General features: G+C 38.8%; 1 protein-coding gene across 1 annotated transcript in view; it reads left to right on the plus strand.

Annotated features, from left to right (window-relative positions):
• The window catches only part of cacna1c (calcium channel, voltage-dependent, L type, alpha 1C subunit), a 290,444-nt gene that overhangs the window by 246,207 nt on the left and 25,456 nt on the right, over positions 1 to 18,781 (plus strand). The window contains exons 34-44 of the mRNA XM_047389522.1: positions 4,155 to 4,235; positions 9,656 to 9,793; positions 11,848 to 11,913; positions 12,245 to 12,336; positions 13,851 to 14,013; positions 14,180 to 14,307; positions 14,393 to 14,489; positions 15,201 to 15,303; positions 16,041 to 16,142; positions 16,239 to 16,366; positions 16,463 to 16,603. Coding sequence (XP_047245478.1) covers positions 4,155 to 4,235; positions 9,656 to 9,793; positions 11,848 to 11,913; positions 12,245 to 12,336; positions 13,851 to 14,013; positions 14,180 to 14,307; positions 14,393 to 14,489; positions 15,201 to 15,303; positions 16,041 to 16,142; positions 16,239 to 16,366; positions 16,463 to 16,603 — 1,239 coding nt within the window. The remainder of the gene's footprint in view (positions 1 to 4,154; positions 4,236 to 9,655; positions 9,794 to 11,847; positions 11,914 to 12,244; positions 12,337 to 13,850; positions 14,014 to 14,179; positions 14,308 to 14,392; positions 14,490 to 15,200; positions 15,304 to 16,040; positions 16,143 to 16,238; positions 16,367 to 16,462; positions 16,604 to 18,781) is intronic.

The following is an 18,781-nucleotide window of genomic DNA, read 5'->3' on the forward strand; positions in this document are numbered from 1 at the left end:
GATGCCTTTTTTTAGATTGCAAGCATCCAGTAAAAAGTTATCATTGCCATGCATGCAATTAAATTCTTCAAAAGTGAAGCTAACAATGCCTAAGACTTTGCAGATTAGCGCACAGAAGCCATAACACATCTAAAGTGGAAATCTGCCCAGGCATTTCACTTTGACATTTTATAGATTGGAGGAATAGTTAAAGTATAGAAAAATAAATAAAAAGAGGAGACAGTGATGTAATAGGAAAAAATGATTTACTCTGTCCTAAAGCAGTAAAACATTTAATTCTCCACCCTCTGTTTTTCAAGACATGGGATGTACAAAACAAGTGTTAGGGTTTACATCATAAACCATGACCGGAATGGATGTTTCACAAAATGTGCTTAATTTCTTTAAGTTTAGGCTCGCATTAAATATGTTTTGAGATACACCAACATACCTGGCAGAGAAAGAAGTACATTTGGCAAGTTTTTTTTTAGTAAAATAATGATATTCTTCATATAAGTTGTGGGAAAAAATGTTGATGAAAACTAAGTTCTATACACTCTGTTTATCTGACTTAAATAAGCTACTAAGACATGGTCAGCTTAATTCAACTTAAAAGCAAGAAATGGGATAGGTGGGAATGAATAATGGTGTAACCATAACTTATTCAATACATATAAAAGTTAGGTCTACCACTGACAAACAGATATTTAACAAAGGTAATTAGTTGGTTTCAGCCTTACACTTTAACCAATAAACATTTGAGCTATTTTTACATTTTAATCCTAATCAATGAACAAAATAAAGAAAATATGGATGTATTTAAGTTGCTAGCTGGAAAGCCTCCCATATTCTCAGATATTAGTTTCTTTGAGGACAAGGAGCGAGTACAGAACGTTCTTGGCACAGCGGTATATTACCCTGTGCTGAAAAGCATGTTTTAACTCATAAAACAGTGGCTCTGGCATACAAATAAGGCTGGTTTATCCCAGTAGTGTATGAGCCTAGCACTTTTTCTCATGGCTTTAGAAAGGGAATCCATTTGCCCCCATGCAAGGCTGACAATGCTGCCTTGAGAAGACACAGGGTCATTTCCCAACTGTATGTGGATATTACATGTTTTATTCAGCTTTTTACCAGCACTTTTTCAAGGATTTTACTGCTAACAAAATACACTTTTATAAACAAAATATTAAATTTACAGTTGATGTTAGTTTGAAAAAATAAAAGGCCACCTTGATGCCAAGGTTTATTGGGCCAGTGATATACACCTTTGTCATCTATACAGTTCACTGATGTTGCACTGCACACTTTGGTTTGAACCGTGCACTTTATTTGACTGATTTGGTCAGTTTGAGAGATTAATTGATTGATTTGGTTAATTGAATGATTATTCTTTTTTTTATCCTTATGTCTAATCTAAAGGCATGCAGCAATTTTTTTTTCCTTTCCCTTTTTTCAATTAGTCTTTGAATAATTTGGGTGATGAATATCCCAAGCTACACGTTGTTTTTTCTTCTTTTTAAGAAACCCTCCGCACTCCAATCCTGAGAACACTGACTGTTTTGAACTAGGACCCAAACATATCAACATTTTAAATGTTAGTCTGCCACGTCACTTCATTAATAAAGCCTAAGTCATTTTTTCAACTACAAAGCTAGGACAATGGCTTTTAAAGTAGAAAATGAAGTGTAGTGACAGACCAGCTTTTTAAATGTTATCACTTTGTCTTTAGGAAATAATTCAAAGGCTAAAACACACATCTAGGAGCGCCCACCTTCCACTATGCTGGGTGCCTGCTGACTTAGATTAGCTGAATTTGTTTTTGTGGCTGTTGAAAGAAAAACTATTTTTCTAATGCTGGGTCTCTAATTCTCCCCCAGCATCCTGCGGGTGCTTCTTAAACCTTGTCTGGATTCTTTTACATTTTACTTTGGTTTGCGTAGAACTAATGTGAACAGATTGGTAGTGGTTTGCTCTGCGTGGTGTCTTGCAGAGGATGCCAGTTATGGATTGCATCTATTTCTCTCTCTTTCTTTGGAATGTTTCCTCCTCTCCTACCTTTCTGACCTTTCTTCTTTTCTTTGTGAGCTTTTTCAGTTCACTTAATCTTCTGTTGTTGATGTTTAAATCTCCCTCTCTTTACTTTTTTTTTCTCTCGTCGGTCTGTGGTGCTGCTTGCACACCTAAAATGCAAGCAGTGTAACATGGGCTTTCCGTCCTCACAGCTCAATCAGTTAATAATTGTGTATTTACAAATGTCATTAAATGACATTTAATATATTTTTCCATTTAAGAGTTTAAATGTTTCTCACAATTAGAGAAATTGGAGACCTTAAACTAAATTTGATGAGGACAGCCATGTACCCCATGGAACTGACTGATTTTTTGCTTGGAAATTTAATGTGCAATGTGCAAAAGTGGCTCATTTAAATAAGGCCATAAATCCAGTGAGCTGCAGATAGAATCACTCACATCTGCACAGTAGTTCAGCCAGAAAGGATGACTCTATATTGGATTGTGTTTTTTCTGCTATATTTGTTCTGGGGAAACTTTCACCACATGTATCACTTTACCAGAGGACACAGTTTTCCTGTAGTCTATCTGTCATGTGGGTCAGAATTAATTAACTGAAAACAAAAGAAAAAATATAGTTTAGTTTACTTTAGTTTAACTTATTGATTTAGTTCAGAGTAGTTGCCTACATACAGTTTTCATGCTTTCATACACCCACATTGGCTCTAAAACTGTACACAACCCTGCTCAAACTTGTTTCTGATATAAAAAAGTGTGTTTTTATAAAACCTTTTTTTAAATGTCCACATGTAAAATGTGACATTTATCCTGTGCAATTCAAGTGACAAGGAAACTAATTTATTTTAAACTAAATTACACTATTAAACTAATACTTTGTTGATGCAAATTTTAATTCAGAATTTGGTTTTCTGTAGTTCATCCATCTGTTACAGAGAATCTGATAAAGTGTAAATGAAGTTCTGCTGTCCAAGTAGGATTTTCTGAGATTTGCTCATTAACATCTTTTAGCTGAGCTTTAGTTTGAAGAAAGAATACAAAGGATCAAGTAATCGCATTGTACAAACCTTGCCTTACAATCGTTGACTAAAACGGCTGAAATCGTTCACTCAAATGTATTAATATTACAGCAGTGTAATCATATAGCAATGACCTAGTTAAAATTCCTTCCTTCTCCACAACAAAATAGTCTCATCCAGCATTCCATGTTCTTCTTTATTACCATAATTTCATAATATCCATTTACATTTTTTCAGACTTTTAATTTTGGACTTCCATTGTTTGCTACTTTTCCATTTCATTCCTCCCTATTATTTTCATTATTATTATTTCAGCCCTAAAGATAAATTATAAGTGCTTAGGTCCAATTTTTAAGCTCATGGTCCTTCTCATTGCAGTTATCTTGTGGGAAGGTATTTTAACCAGTTCAAACACGAATCTCACTAAACGTACTGCATATCTGTCACGCTAGTCTTGAATGCTGTAATCCCAGTGATGACCAGCAGGTGTCATCCTACAAGGTATAATTTAAAAGTCTCTCAATAGACACAAATAGCCTTAAAATGAAAAGAAATAGCATATTTTCTTTTTTTTATTTTACCACACTTACACTTGAATAACAACAATTAATCATGTTGACTTAAACTGCATTAGTATAAACATAAACCAATTTTTATTTACGTTTTCAGCTATGGTCAGTGAAACGAGACACATGTAGTCTGAGTAATGTAGCTTCAGTTGGATGGAAGAAAATACAATAACTTCAGGCCATATCATATATGCCGAGACATCTGTTTCTATGACATCAACCTATAAAAGCACAAACAGCTATATCCATCAATAACTATTTGGGACCTTAAAGCTTTGGACAGATGTGTTCCTCACAGGTTCTACACATTTTAGTCATCTGCTGCTTTAAAAGAAAGGTCTCAGCTTTATGTGGCCTTGGGAGACGATGAGGGGCCATCTGCATATGCAGTAAGACTACACACAAATCTCCCTTTAGGCTCAGATGAGATGACATTTGTCACCACTTTGTGAGGGTTGATTAAAGTATGAACTATTTTTTTTTTTCACAAACACACACACACATAGAGGCATGCAGGCGCTACTCTGGTGCTGATCTTTGTTGCCTTTCCTTAAAGCCAGCTGACTCGTCCTCCTCCTCCTCTTCGTCCTCCTCTTCCTCTTCTTCCTCCTCTCACCCCCATGTGGTAAGGCCAATGGTACGCCCCAACGGTAACCTCGTCCGCCTCCCTACCTCCTCCACCATCTTTCCATTCTTCTTTCCTTCTTACTATCCCTTTTTCTGATCATCGAAACCATTTGGCTTCCCATTCAGCGTGTCATCTCACATCTGTCGCTCGAGCTGTGATCATCTGCAGCATGCTCAGTTATATTCATGTTCCTCTTGTTTATATTGTGAATATATATGTGCGTGTATGAATGTGTGTGTGTGGTTAGGGCCACTGTATCTAGCAGTAACAGGAGTCCTGTGACTATTTTAGATTTATTATTGTGTTTCTTATTGTGGTTGCAGTATTTTTTGTGCTTTCACATCAGTCCAAGTCGGCATGATCACGCTGTCACGCCGTTCTTTACTCGTCTCCACTGGCCGGCCATCTATCCGTTTATCTATCTATCCATCTATCTACAGTGCCTTAAAAAGTATGCATTTTGTCACTTTACAATTACAAACATCAATATATTTTATAGGGGTTTTATGTTGTAGACCAAGACAAAGTAGTTGTAAAGGTAAGAGAAAAGTCTGGTTTTCAACATTATTTACAAATACAAATGTAGCTGTATTCAGCCCCTTTTACTCTGATAACGTAAATAAACTCTAGAATCCACCTGTGTGTAATTTAACTACAGTATGAATGCAGCTGCTCTGTGAAGGCCTCAGAAGTGTGTTAGAAAATGTTAGAGGACAAAGATAAATTTTTAAAGAGGTTTAAAAAGGGGTTAGGTTGTAAAATGTCCCCAGCTTTGTACAGCGCACAGAGCACAGCTCCAAGAAGCAGCCAAGAGGCCCATGGTAACTATAGAGGACCTGCAGAAATTCACAACTCAGGTGGGCAAGCCTGTTGACAGGACACTTACAGGGGTTGGACAATGAAACTGAAACACCTGTCATTTTAGTGTGGGAGGTTTCATGGCTAAATTGGACCAGCCTGGTAGCCAGTCTTCATTGATTGATCATTGCACCAGTAAGAGCAGAGTGTGAAGGTTCAATTAGCAGGGTAAGAGCACAGTTTTGCTCACAATATTGAAATGCACACAACATTATGGGTGATATACCAGAGTTCAAAAGAGGACAAATTGTTGGTGCACGTCTTGCTGGCGCATCTGTGACCAAGACATCAAGTCTTGGTGATGTATCAAGAGCCACAGTATCCAGGGTAATGTCAGCATACCACCAAGAAGGACGAACCACATCCAACAAGATTAACTGTGGACGCAAGAGGAAGCTGTCTGAAAGGGATGTTCGGGTGCTAACCCGGATTGTATCCAAAAAACATAAAACCACGGCTGCCCAAATCACGGCAAAATTAAATGTGCACCTCAACTCTCCTGTTTCCACCAGAACTGTCCGTCGGGAGCTCCACAGGGACAATATACACGGCCGGGCTGCTATTGCCAAACCTTTGGTCACTCATGCCAATGCCAAACGTCGGTTTCAATGGTGCAAGGAGCGCAAATCTTGGGCTGTGGACAATGTGAAACATGTATTGTTCTCTGATGAGTCCACCTTTACTGTTTTCCCCACATCCGAGAGAGTTACGGTGTGGAGAAGCCCCAAAGAAGCGTACCACCCAGACTGTTGCATGCCCAGAGTGAAGCATGGGGGTGGATCAGTGATGGTTTGGGCTGCCATATCATGGCATTCCCTTGGCCCAATACTTGTGCTAGATGGGTGCATCACTGCCAAAGACTACCAAACCATTCTTGAGGACCATGTGCATCCAATGGTTCAAATATTGTATCCTGAAGGCGGTGCCGTGTATTAGGATGACAATGCACCAATACACACAGCAAGACTGGTGAAAGATTGGTTTGATGAACATGAAAGTGAAGTTGAACATCTCCCATGGCCTGCACAGTCACCAGATCTAAATATTATTGAGCCACTTTGGGGTGTTTTGGAGGAGCGAGTCAGGAAACGTTTTCCTCCACCAGTATCATGTAGTGACCTGGCCACTATCCTGCAAGAAGAATAGCTTAAAATTCCTCTGACCACTGTGCAGGACTTGTATATGTCATTCCCAAGACGAATTGACGCTGTATTGGCCGCAAAAGGAGGCCCTACACCATACTAATAAATTATTGTAGTCTAAAACCAAGTGTTTCAGTTTCATTGTCCAACCCCTGTAGTTGTGTATGCCACAAACCTGGCTTATGTAGAAGAATGGCAAGAAAAAAGCAATTGTTGGAAAAAAGCAATTTGGAGTTTGCCACCAGCCATGCAGGGGACACAGTATACATGTGGAAGAAAGTGCTGTGGCCAAATTTGAACTTTTTTTTATCTAAATGCAAAAACCACTGTATATCACAGAGGCAAACACCATGTACACTGAAATATTGAGTTGTCAGTATGATGCTATGGGGATGCTGTGTTTCAGCAGTGACAGGGAAGCTGGTCAGAGTTAATATACATCAAGCATGGAGGAAAACCTGCTAGAGGCTGCAGAAGACTGAAGACTGAGCTTCACCTTCCAACAAAACAATGACATTAAACATACAGCCACAGCTACAATGGAATGGTTTAGATAAGAGGTCTCCAACTCAAGTTCCCAAGAGCCACTGTCTAACAATGTTATAATAGATGTGGTGGAGCAGCAATACATCTAAACTTTGCAGGGCAGGGGCTCTCTAGAACTGAGCAGAGAGAACTCTGGTTTATTTAAAAAAAATACTCATTAGCTAACATGGCCCAGTCAAAGTCCAGACCTAAATCTGATTGAGAATCTATGGCAAGACCTGAAAATGGATTTGTACTGAGTTATTTTGCAAATAATGGGTAAAAACTTTAGTCTTCAGATGTATGTAATTGCAATGAAAAGTAGATATATGCAGAGTATTGACTAAGGGTGAGGGAGGGGGCTCATTACTCTAGCATGTTCCTCATTTCAGTTTTATTTTTTTACAAAAAAACCCATTCACAATAATGTAGTACTTTGTCTTGGTCTATCACACATTTCCAATAAACATCCTTGAAGTATGTGTCTGTAACTTCACAACATGAGGAAAAGTTTTCTTTTTCCAGGCACTGTATCAGTCTAAGTTTCTGCTTCTAAATTTGTCTCTTTGTTTGTATCTGATTAAATCAAACTATTTTTCATCTTCAGCCTCTCCTTCTTAATCTCCTCCTTTTCTCGCTGTCACACTTTCTCACTGTTCCTCTCCTGCCCACTTGCCCAACTCCTCAATTGGTGCAGTGGCGCCCACTGTGGTCCAGTTGTGGTATTACTTGCAGTGCTGAACTGTGATTTCCACTCCTCAGAAGGATGCATCATTTTCCTCATATCTGTCAGTGCAGTCTGGGACAACCTGTGGTCAGTTCAGAAAAAAATGTGTCTTCTATAATTAAAAAGAGGATTAATTCATCACAAATAAAAATGTAAGTTCGCATTTTAGTGCAAAAAAAATGACAATTTAAATCAGTGCTATGTTTAAAGGTCATGTATATATGTTCTCCCAAACTGCAATGAGATTTGTGGAGGATGACCAGTTCTTTGGCAGAGCACACTGTGTGTTATCTGTGGGATTAACATAAAGAATTGATGGCTTCTTGGAAAAATATAAATGGCAAAACAGAATCAAGTTTTAGACAGGCTGCTGTGTTTCATTTGTTACATTCAGATTGTTTACCACTTTCCTGTCATTTTTGTAGTTTTTATTGCTAGTCTTTACTTCGGTTCCAACCTATTGATTATATCCTTAGTCATATTGTGTCTGCAGCTTTTACTGCTTGTAATACACAGAATCCTGACACTGCATTTTGTCACACAGAGCAAGTGGGGGAAGTATAAATAAATAAATCTGTATTACAACAGCACTTAGCCAGACGTCTAAATATTTAATCGTTAGTTTGTTTCTCTGGGCCACTCCTGGGGCTTTAACTTTGCATTTTTAAAACTTTACAAACCAATTAATAAAGCAAAATTCCCAAAGCATGCCAAGTAATTGATTGTTTAAAGGTAGTCTAGTATCACAACATTTCAGGAAGATCTAATCAGAAAAGAGACATATCTATGTTTAATTAGCTGCATTAGCTGTGTTCCTATTCTCCAGTTGTCCAGTTCTAATGTATGGTAAATAGTCAAGAGACTTGGGTTTTTATATTGTATCTGCTGAACTGGTGATTTATGGAAGTATTTACAGGTCCATCTTAATAAATAGGAATGTCAGCAAAATCAAAATTTAGTTAAGTAATTCCGTTCAAAAAGTGAAACTCATGCAAATAAAAGGTCAATGATGTAAAGCTAGTTGTACAAAGGGCAGTATTTAAGCATATTAATGGAGAATTCAGCGGAAGGAAAAAGTGTTCTAGAAAGAAATCCACAAACTACAGGGATAACACAGCTTTATTGTGGTGAAGCAAAACTTATCCAAGAGTTGGAGGGAGTTTACAAGGCACAGACTGTACCTGGAGTAAGTGCCTTAAGAGCCAACACACACAGATTTTAGGTGATTTAAAACATGCAGGTAGGTAGTTTTAGATCACTTCATGGTTCATTCTGCTGACAAGCTGAGTGGAAATGATGGTTTTATTTTTCAGCCATACTTGGTATGTACCCACACTGACAGGGGACCAAACCCCACAGACAAACTATAGGGCATTGTCAAGTGGGTGTTAAGACACAGTAAACCCAACAATGTAGACGAACTGAAGGCAGCTATTAAAGCAACCTGAGCTTCCTTAACACCTCAGCAAAGCCACAGGCTGTTCTTAACTCTTAATCTAAACTCACTTGGTGCGTCATGAATATGAGTTTCACTTTTTAAATTGAAATGAAAAAACTTTTCAACACCATCCTAATTTATTGAGGTGTACCTGTACCTCTCTAAGTCGGAGACTATAGGTCAGTCTGACCTGTTTCGAATACATCGTTTGAATACAAACAAGTACATCCATGCGGCTCAGAAATAAGGTTATGCAGAAGAACAGCCTAAGACATTTGTAATTAGGAAGCTGCTAATAAGTTTGTTATTTTTTCCCACCAAATAATTTTTCCATGAAGTCACATAAATAAGCATGACTGCCCGATTCTCTCCCAGATCTCTTTTCTTGTTTGATTTTGATGGGATTTCCTTAGGACGCTGATTTCCATTTATTAACTCTGTGTGTTTGTGCGTGCGTGTGCGTGCGTGCGTGTGCGTGTGCGTGTGTGTGTGTGTGTGTGTGTGTGTGAGAGTGTTATGCATATTAACATCCACATTTTCATGTTTATGGTAATATGCAAACAAATTACCTTTGTGGTTCACCTTTCTTTGTGTACATCTGCATGTCTGTCATTACCCATTTATACCTGTCTGTGTGGACTATGTGTGTGTGCTTCCTTCCCTTATCAATTTGCATGTGTTCCCATGCGTCCTGTGTTTTTTTTTTCCCGGAAAAAAAAACACCAAACCCCACCAAAAGGGACTTCAGAATTCTGAAGAGAACGCCAGGATCTCCATCACCTTCTTCCGGCTGTTCCGCGTGATGAGGCTGGTGAAGCTGCTATCTCGCGGGGAAGGGATTCGGACCCTGCTGTGGACCTTCATCAAATCCTTCCAAGTGAGGGGAGAACCGGACACTACATGCTAGAAAAAATTGGGGGGTTGGGTTTATGTAGGACACAAGTGCTAATCTAACTCAAGTTGCACTTTCGTATAGAAGTATGCCGTTCAAGGATGTAAGATTACATGATCTAAACCTAACAAAGTCTTCTTTCCTTACCTCATCCCTCCTCATGTCCTGCTCTTTACTTTGCAGAGAGTCATGGAGATGGGATGAGGAAGATAATGGAGAGAAGGATAATTAGCAGGATAGTTAGGGAAATAGGATGAAATTATAAATACTTTTTTTCTCCCCCTCTCCCCTTCTTCTCAATCTTCTATCTTCTTTCTCAGCTCTGTTAACTCTTACACATTCTACTATCACTAACTCTAGAAGCTCACCATTTCCCTGTAGACAAGATAAGCTAGATAAGTTCAACAAAGCACCAAAAAATCTAAATCATTTGATTGAGTGGTAGATAAAAGACAAAAACATTATCTGTTCTCTCTCTTGTGTTTGGTTAGTTGGGCTACTTCTTTTTAAGATTTCAACCAGATAAACTATGTTTGTGTTTAAAATACAAAGTCAAAACAAAAATGTTTTAGGCCTCACAATATCATGATTTCGAAATTTTTAAACAGCATATATAGACACTTTTTTTTTTTTTACTTGTTTTTATTGTCTTCAGGCTGGCAGATCAGGATATTGATGTTCAAAATTCGAACATATTATTAAAAGATTATGACATTGAGTATGGAACACTGAACACAGGTATCAATGCATAATGGCCACCTAAGAATACAGTAGGGATACCAAAGTCTGGTGCATTAGCTTGAAAGATAATGACCAGCTCCCTTACAGAGGTTTAAAAGCTGTCTGTGGCGAGCACGTCTGCCTGTAAATCACCGCAGAACTGAATGAAGGACTCCTCGTGCTCATATTTGTTACTCAGATAGGCCCAGGTGTCAGCTCTTCCATTTTCTCAACAAATGTTGTACCAGTATACTTTATATTAGCAAGCCAGTAAAAAAATATAGCAGTGAATTGAAGCACCTGGAAGTGACTTCTCTTTACATTAGGTTTTATTACAATAAGGTCATGCAGTATAGGGGAAACATTTGGGGAGTGTGATTATTGATTTAATTAATATGTGGTTATCTACAGAGGTTTTGAACTGACACATAAAATGTAAAAGCATCTTTAAAACTAATTTTCTTAGCAGGGAAACCTCTGAGCATGCTAGCAAACAGCAGTCACTGTTGCTTCCATGGTCTGGCTGCTGCCTCTACTAAAAGTATATTCCGTTGGGATGGCATTAACTATGTCGTGTCCTTGTTCTGTAAGATGTCCTATAGATTGTTTCATAATCCGGAAGTAAAAAGGGTTTAAAATAATGGTGAAATGGTGGCTAAAGAAAAAATCTGGTCTCTATACCTCTTGACTTTCATGAAGCTCCCCCACATTTCAAAGAGAGATGCTCTTTGTTTCCAAACAATTTCTTATACATTATTTTGTCACACTGTAAATCTGTTTACAATGACAAACAGTTGCACTCCGCTGTTACATACGAAATGTCATCATCACTATTTGGTTGTGCTTTTCTGTTGTAGAGAGCGGTCCCTAAAATGTGTTGAAGTCACTCACCAACTTATGCGTTTTATCCTTTCAAACTTTTAAGTTACATCACATTTACTCTTAAAATTATTTTTTTAAACCCATGATTTGGCCTGACTAACCAATATACAGGAGCTATTTTAGCTACAGCTCAGCTCTACACCGTTTATCTCTGTTAAAGCTGATCTGGTGGCTGAACTTTAGAGATCAGTACCTATTTTGTTGAGATTTTTAACTCTGTAGTCAGATGATTTCTGCTGCCTTGTTTTTGGTGCTGTGTTATTTCAGACACATTCACTTTTACTCCCTAAAGAAGCAAATAGCTATTATCAACCTGTTATGAACCTATTATTTATAGCATAACTAAATGACAAAAGGGAACTGAAAGTGAATGGTCTGCAGTCTTGATAAGTATTATTTCTAAATGCGTGGCACTGATATCTCTCTCCTCTTTTCAGGCTCTGCCCTATGTAGCTCTGCTTATAGTGATGCTCTTCTTCATATACGCCGTCATCGGCATGCAGGTAAGCTGTTGCATTTGTCCCCTTGCCACCCTGTCGTCAGCTTTCTCCGTTTCTCTCCTGTAGTAGGCCTTCATGTTTCGTCTGTCCTCCTGGAGTCGGTCAAATCGTCATTCTCCACTTCTTTTGAAAACGGCTTTCTTCTCCCTCTTCCTGTGTTTTCTTTGTTTGTACAAGTTGCTCTGTTGTTTCATTCCCTCTTGATATGGGGTTGCAGTTTGATTTGACTGGCTGGAGACAGCTGGCCTCTAATTCTGACGTTCTCTGACAATGCTCACATCATTTGCTGAATGCTGTGACTACCCCTCTTTCCCCCTCCGATCCTACTGTGCAGATGTTTGGTAAGATAGCGCTGCGGGACCACACGCAAATCAACAGGAATAACAATTTCCAGACGTTCCCTCAGGCAGTGCTGCTGCTCTTCAGGTGAGAACGATTAAAATAATACTAGAAAGTCATTGTTTTAGGTTTTTAGACTTGTATTTGTTCCGATTCAGAGTTCAGAAGAAGATAGATTCAGTTGAAAATTTTTATTTTCTGTAGTGCCATGTAAAAGTATTCAAACCCTTTTAACTTTTCCATATTTTTTTGCATAACAACCACAAACTTCTGTTTATTTTTCTGTGCTTTTACTATGTGAGAGACCAACACAAAGCAGTGCATAAATGTGAAGGGAAAGAAAATAAAATTTGAAACGTATAAAAAAGTTGGCCTGCATTTGTATTCAGCTCCCCTGTGTCAATACGTTGTTATTTTGGGGTCTGTCTTTTTGGTGTTTCACATCTAGAAAACCAGATTTTTTTTACCATTTTTTCTTTTCAAAATTGCTTAAGCTCAGTCATATTTTAAAGGAAAGCATATGCGTACAACAATTTTTAGGTCTTGCCAATTTATTTTCCTCAATTTTAGCATCAGCCAGATGGGCTCTCCATGAAAAAACAAAAGCCCATCCGATGATATTTAGGTTTGGACTTTGACTGGACCATTCTAATGCAGGGTGATGCTTTGATCTAAACAATTCCAACAGACCTCTGGCTGTATTTGAGTAATTTTCTTTGTGGAAGGAGGACATCTGCCACATTCAAGTCTTTTATTACATGTTAAAAGGTTTTTTTTATGAATTTCCCTGTATCTTGATCCATCTACCTTTTCATCAGCTCTTGCCCTTTACCCTGTCCCTGCAGAAGAAAAAACATCCCCATAGCATGTTGCAACCACCCCCCTATTTTTGGACGATGAACAGAACTCAGTGAGAGGCACAAAGCCAAGAAAATTCCTTTATAACCTAACAATGCTTAAGAATTTCCCAAAACGTTATCCCTGACATGCAAGAGGTGTTCCCCATTGTTTGCCAATGTTTTCTGAAAAGACATCTAAAGCCTTCACCGAACAGCTGTATTAATACTGATACACACAAGTGGGCTGTGTTTTCTAATTAGGGACTTCTAAAGTTAGTAAGCTGTTTTCCATTTGGTTTAGGGTTATGGAAGTAGGGCGCTGAATAAAAATACATGGTACACATTTCAGATGTTTATTTGTTAACATATTTGAAATGCATGTTTCATCTTCATTCTACTTCCCAATTATGAACCACTTTGTGTTGGTCTAGCACAAAAAAATCTAAAAGATACATCAAAATTTGTTGTAGTAAAGCAGCAAAATGTGAAAAGGTTAAAGAGGTATGAATGCTTTTGGTAGGCAATGGATGTTTGGTAAATTATTTAAGGAAATAATATGGCTATTGCAAATGTTCACACTTGTGTTTACTTTTCCTTGTGTCTCCCTCATTTTCTATTTGCACCTTTATATGTCCGTGTGTGTGTATGTATGTTGTCTGCATACATCTTGACACATGCATTTTGTTTTTCTTTTTGTGTATTTAAATGTTTTTGCCTGCATCTCTGCATGCTGTATGTCTGTGCTTCTGTTCTGTTTATCAGATGTGCGACGGGTGAGGCGTGGCAAGAGATCATGCTGGCATGTTCACCTAATCGACCGTGCGAGAAAGGCTCAACCAATGAAAACAGCACAACCCATGAGGATTGTGGCAGCCAGTTTGCCATCATTTACTTTGTCAGCTTTTACATGTTGTGTGCCTTTCTGGTAAGTATAGAATACAGGATGTACTTCTCTGAGCAAGAGAAGTTCAATTAATCTGTTACTGTGCAAAGTGGTTCATCAGTACACAATTTTGCAGTTTACAATTTTCAATGCCATTTATTAGTAACTGTCTGGAAGGAATTAGACTTAATATGTCCTGCTTTTCCAGATCATCAACCTCTTTGTGGCTGTAATCATGGACAACTTTGACTATCTGACCCGCGACTGGTCAATTCTGGGGCCGCATCATCTTGATGAGTTTAAGAGGATCTGGGCTGAATATGACCCAGAGGCTAAGTAAGTTTAAAGTGAGCAGAAATAAAATCAGCATCATAATGTCAATGTGGTCATATTTATGGTGAGACTTCATCCCTGTTTTCAGGGGGAGGATAAAACATCTCGACGTGGTCACTTTGCTCCGGAGAATTCAGCCTCCCCTTGGTTTCGGGAAGCTCTGCCCACACAGGGTGGCGTGCAAGGTAAAATAATTCATGCAAATTCCTATAAATCATCTGTAGAATGTAAAGCTGTGGAAAATTTACAGAAGATTTGAAGAGATAATTTAATTTTAATTTTTGAGATGTCCCAGACATTCTGAAGGAGCCTTCATTAGAGAAAGTAACTGTACTCTGGTTTTCTACAGTCCACTCCTAGTACTTCCACTACAATATCAGTTAGCTCTTGATGTGTTTCTTATAAAGAGGTGGCTTTTTTACTGTCCTTCTTGAGAACAGTACAGCTTCACTGCAAATGCAGAAACATTTATCTTATGGCTCCCACTGCTGAGCAAGCTCTGCAATGTTGGAATGGTTGAATAACAGTTGAATTCTCTTTAGGGGAACATGAAGCTTTCTTCAGAGCAACTGAACCTCTCTTTTGGTGCTGATTATTTGATAAATAGTATGTAGGGGTGCAGTCTTGCCAGCAACAGTATCCTAGCGGGTCAGTTTGTGACAGGGGTAAACCACAGTGCAGGTGAGGTTTTTTGCGTTTGAGTTATTTTAGTATTAATTGCATTTTATCTGATCAGTCTTCATAGCAACCTAGACCTAATGCAAATTGCCCACTACTAACAACTGAATCAGCAAAGTTTGTTTAAAAAAAACAACAGATTTCCATCAACTTCAAAACAGCTGGTCATGACTGTATGTCGGGACTGTGTGAGCTAATGACTGTCTGGTCTCCTGTAGCGCCTGGTGTCAATGAATATGCCCCTGAACAGCGATGGAACCGTTATGTTCAATGCCACACTGTTTGCTTTGGTCAGAACTGCACTCAGGATCAAGACAGAAGGTAACATACAAATAAGGACAAACATGTTTCATAGAGCTGCACAAGCCAATCTAACAAACACATAAACTTTCAAAAGAATGAAAAGTAATCAAGTCCCTTTGGTGCTTAAAATAGGTGGACAGCAATTTTCCCAAACATATTTGGAATAGAAAGTTCAAGCTTTTATTGACAAGACTGCTTTTGGAGTCAATCTAAATTAAAATGGTTTCACTTATTAATTCCTAAGGTTTTTTAAATAACTATTTCTAATAATTTTAAGGGCTTTAGATTCTTTATTTGTTTGCCAATTTTCTGCCAAGTACTTGAGCAGTATAAGTTTAAATTTTGCTTAAAATTGACGTAAACCAAAAGGTCTTAGGCATAGAAAAATCACTACAGATAAGCAATGTATACAAATTACATCTTTAAGTTAAAAAAAATCCAGCAATCACCTAAGAGATTTGTTGTCTGTAATATGATCAGTATGGGTGCTAGAATACTAGTTTATGCATGTTAAAACTGGGTTATCTTTTTTCATATTTTTTCAATTTTCAACTACACAATATAAACAATGTCTTTGCAACTAGCATAAATGTGCTAAAGACACAAAGCATTGTGGGAATGCCCAAGATCTGCAGAAAATTTTATTGTCCCAAATATACAAATAAAAGGGTGTTTGATGTTCTTGAGGCCTCAGTCACACGTGTGACAGTTTCTCTTCAAGCATAATGTATGCATGCTGTGTGTTTCATGCACAGGTAATCTGGAGCAGGCTAATGAGGAGCTAAGAGCAATTGTGAAAAAGATCTGGAAGAGAACAAGCATGAAGCTCTTGGATCAAGTAGTGCCCCCTGCTGGTGGTGTGTATCCTCCTCAATACCCATGTGATTTTTCTAAAACTACAGTGACACATCATTTTAAAAATTATCCATGAAAACCATTTTATTGTTTTGCAGATGATGAAGTAACAGTCGGAAAGTTCTACGCCACCTTCCTCATCCAGGAGTATTTTCGCAAGTTTAAGAAAAGGAAAGAACAAGGACTAGTCGCCAAGGTGCCCCCCAAAACTGCCCTTTCTTTGCAGGTACTAACAGGAGTTTTGTGTTTTGCTTTGATAAATGGCCTATAAAGAGGAGAGCAGAGAATAAGAAGCAATTGTTGATGTTTGATTTGTGTGCAGGCGGGCCTGCGGACATTGCACGACATCGGTCCAGAGATTAGAAGGGCCATCTCCGGAGACTTGAACGTGGAGGAGGAGATGGACAAAGGCATGAAGGAATCCGTGTCAGCTGCATCTGAGGACGATATCTTCAGGGTAAAGGTTGGATACACAGATCCCCACTCACTCTCCAGAAAGAGAGAGAGAGAAAGAAAGGATTGGCACCAGCTTGAGGGTCCATTCATATACAGGTCCTTCTCAAAATATTAGCATATTGTGATAAAGTTCATTATTTTCCATAATGTCAAGATGAAAATTTAACATTCATATATTTTAGATTCATAGCACACTAACTGAAATATTTCAGGTCTTTTATTGTCTTAATATGGATGATTTTGGCATACAGCTCATGAAAACCCAAAATTCCTATCTCACAAAATTAGCATATTTCATCCGACCAATAAAAGAAAAGTGTTTTTAATACAAAAAACGTCAACCTTCAAATAATCATGTACAGTTATGCACTCAATACTTGGTCGGGAATCCTTTGGCAGAAATGACTGCTTCAATGCGGCGTGGCATGGAGGCAATCAGCCTGTGGCACTGCTGAGGTCTTATGGAGGCCCAGGATGCTTCGATAGCGGCCTTTAGCTCATCCAGAGTGTTGGGTCTTGAGTCTCTCAACGTTCTCTTCACAATATCCCACAGATTCTCTATGGGGTTCAGGTCAGGAGAGTTGGCAGGCCAATTGAGCACAGTGATACCATGGTCAGTAAACCATTTACCAGTGGTTTTGGCACTGTGAGCAGGTGCCAGGTCGTGCTGAAAAATGAAATCTTCATCTCCATAAAGCTTTTCAGCAGATGGAAGCATGAAGTGCTCCAAAATCTCCTGATAGCTAGCTGCATTGACCCTGCCCTTGATAAAACACAGTGGACCAACACCAGCAGCTGACACGGCACCCCAGACCATCACTGACTGTGGGTACTTGACACTGGACTTCTGGCATTTTGGCATTTCCTTCTCCCCAGTCTTCCTCCAGACTCTGGCACCTTGATTTCCGAATGACATGCAGAATTTGCTTTCATCCGAAAAAAGTACTTTGGAACACTGAGCAACAGTCCAGTGCTGCTTCTCTGTAGCCCAGGTCAGGCGTTTCTGCCGCTGTTTCTGGTTCAAAAGTGGCTTGACCTGGGGAATGCAGCACCTGTAGCCTATTTCCTGCACACGCCTGTGCACGGTGGCTCTGGATGTTTCTATTCCAGACTCAGTCCACTGCTTCCGCAGGTCCCCCAAGGTCTGGAATCGGCCCTTCTCCACAATCTTCCTCAGGGTCCGGTCACCTCTTCTCGTTGTGCAGCGTTTTCTGCCACACGTTTTCCTTCCCACAGACTTCCCACTGAGGTGCCTTGATACAGCACTCTGGGAACAGCCTATTTGTTCAGAAATTTCTTTCTGTGTCTTACCCTCTTGCTTGAGGGTGTCAATAGTGGCCTTCTGGACAGCAGTCAGGTCGGCAGTCTTACCCATGATTGGGGTTTTGAGTGATGAACCAGGCTGGGAGTTTTAAAGGCCTCAGGAATCTTTTGCAGGTGTTTAGAGTTAACTCGTTGATTCAGATGATTAGGTTCATAGCTCGTTTAGAGACCCTTTTAATGATATGCTAATTTTGTGAGATAGGAATTTTGGGTTTTCATGAGCTGTATACCAAAATCATCCGTATTAAGACAATAAAAGACCTGAAATATTTCAGTTAGTGTGCTATGAATCTAAAATATATGAATGTTAAATTTTCATCATGACATTATGGAAAATAATGAACTTTATCACAATATGCTAATATTTTGAGAAGGACCTGTATAGATATATGCCTGCATGTGCTCAGTGTCTCATAGACACTTAAGTAAGCAGCATGCCCCACCACATAGCTTGGCTGCATCATATACTTTGACAGTGAGCGTTTTTTTTAAACCTGTACACATGTATAAATCTGCGTTCAAGTTAGCCGATACTTGAAAACACGTGGACAAGCCAGCAAACATTATCTCTCTGTTAAAGATTAGTTACGTGCATACATGTTGCATTACGGTAAAACAGCAGTACGGTTGCTGCTGCAGGAGAAAGAATTGAGAAACGTTGAGAAAATGAGAACAATTACCCATCAAAAAGGATCACATGCCTAACTAAAGAGTGCAATTATACGCTCTGCCATCCAACAAAAACTGAACCAAACCAAAACAAATCTTACATCTAGAATCAGAATCAGAATCAGAAAAGCTTTATTGCCAAGTACGTTTTTGGACATACAAGGAATTTGTTTTGGCATAGTCGGTGCAATAC

Source organism: Girardinichthys multiradiatus, chromosome 17 (genome assembly GCF_021462225.1).
Source record: "Girardinichthys multiradiatus isolate DD_20200921_A chromosome 17, DD_fGirMul_XY1, whole genome shotgun sequence".
Classification (NCBI taxonomy): Eukaryota; Metazoa; Chordata; class Actinopteri; order Cyprinodontiformes; family Goodeidae; genus Girardinichthys; species Girardinichthys multiradiatus.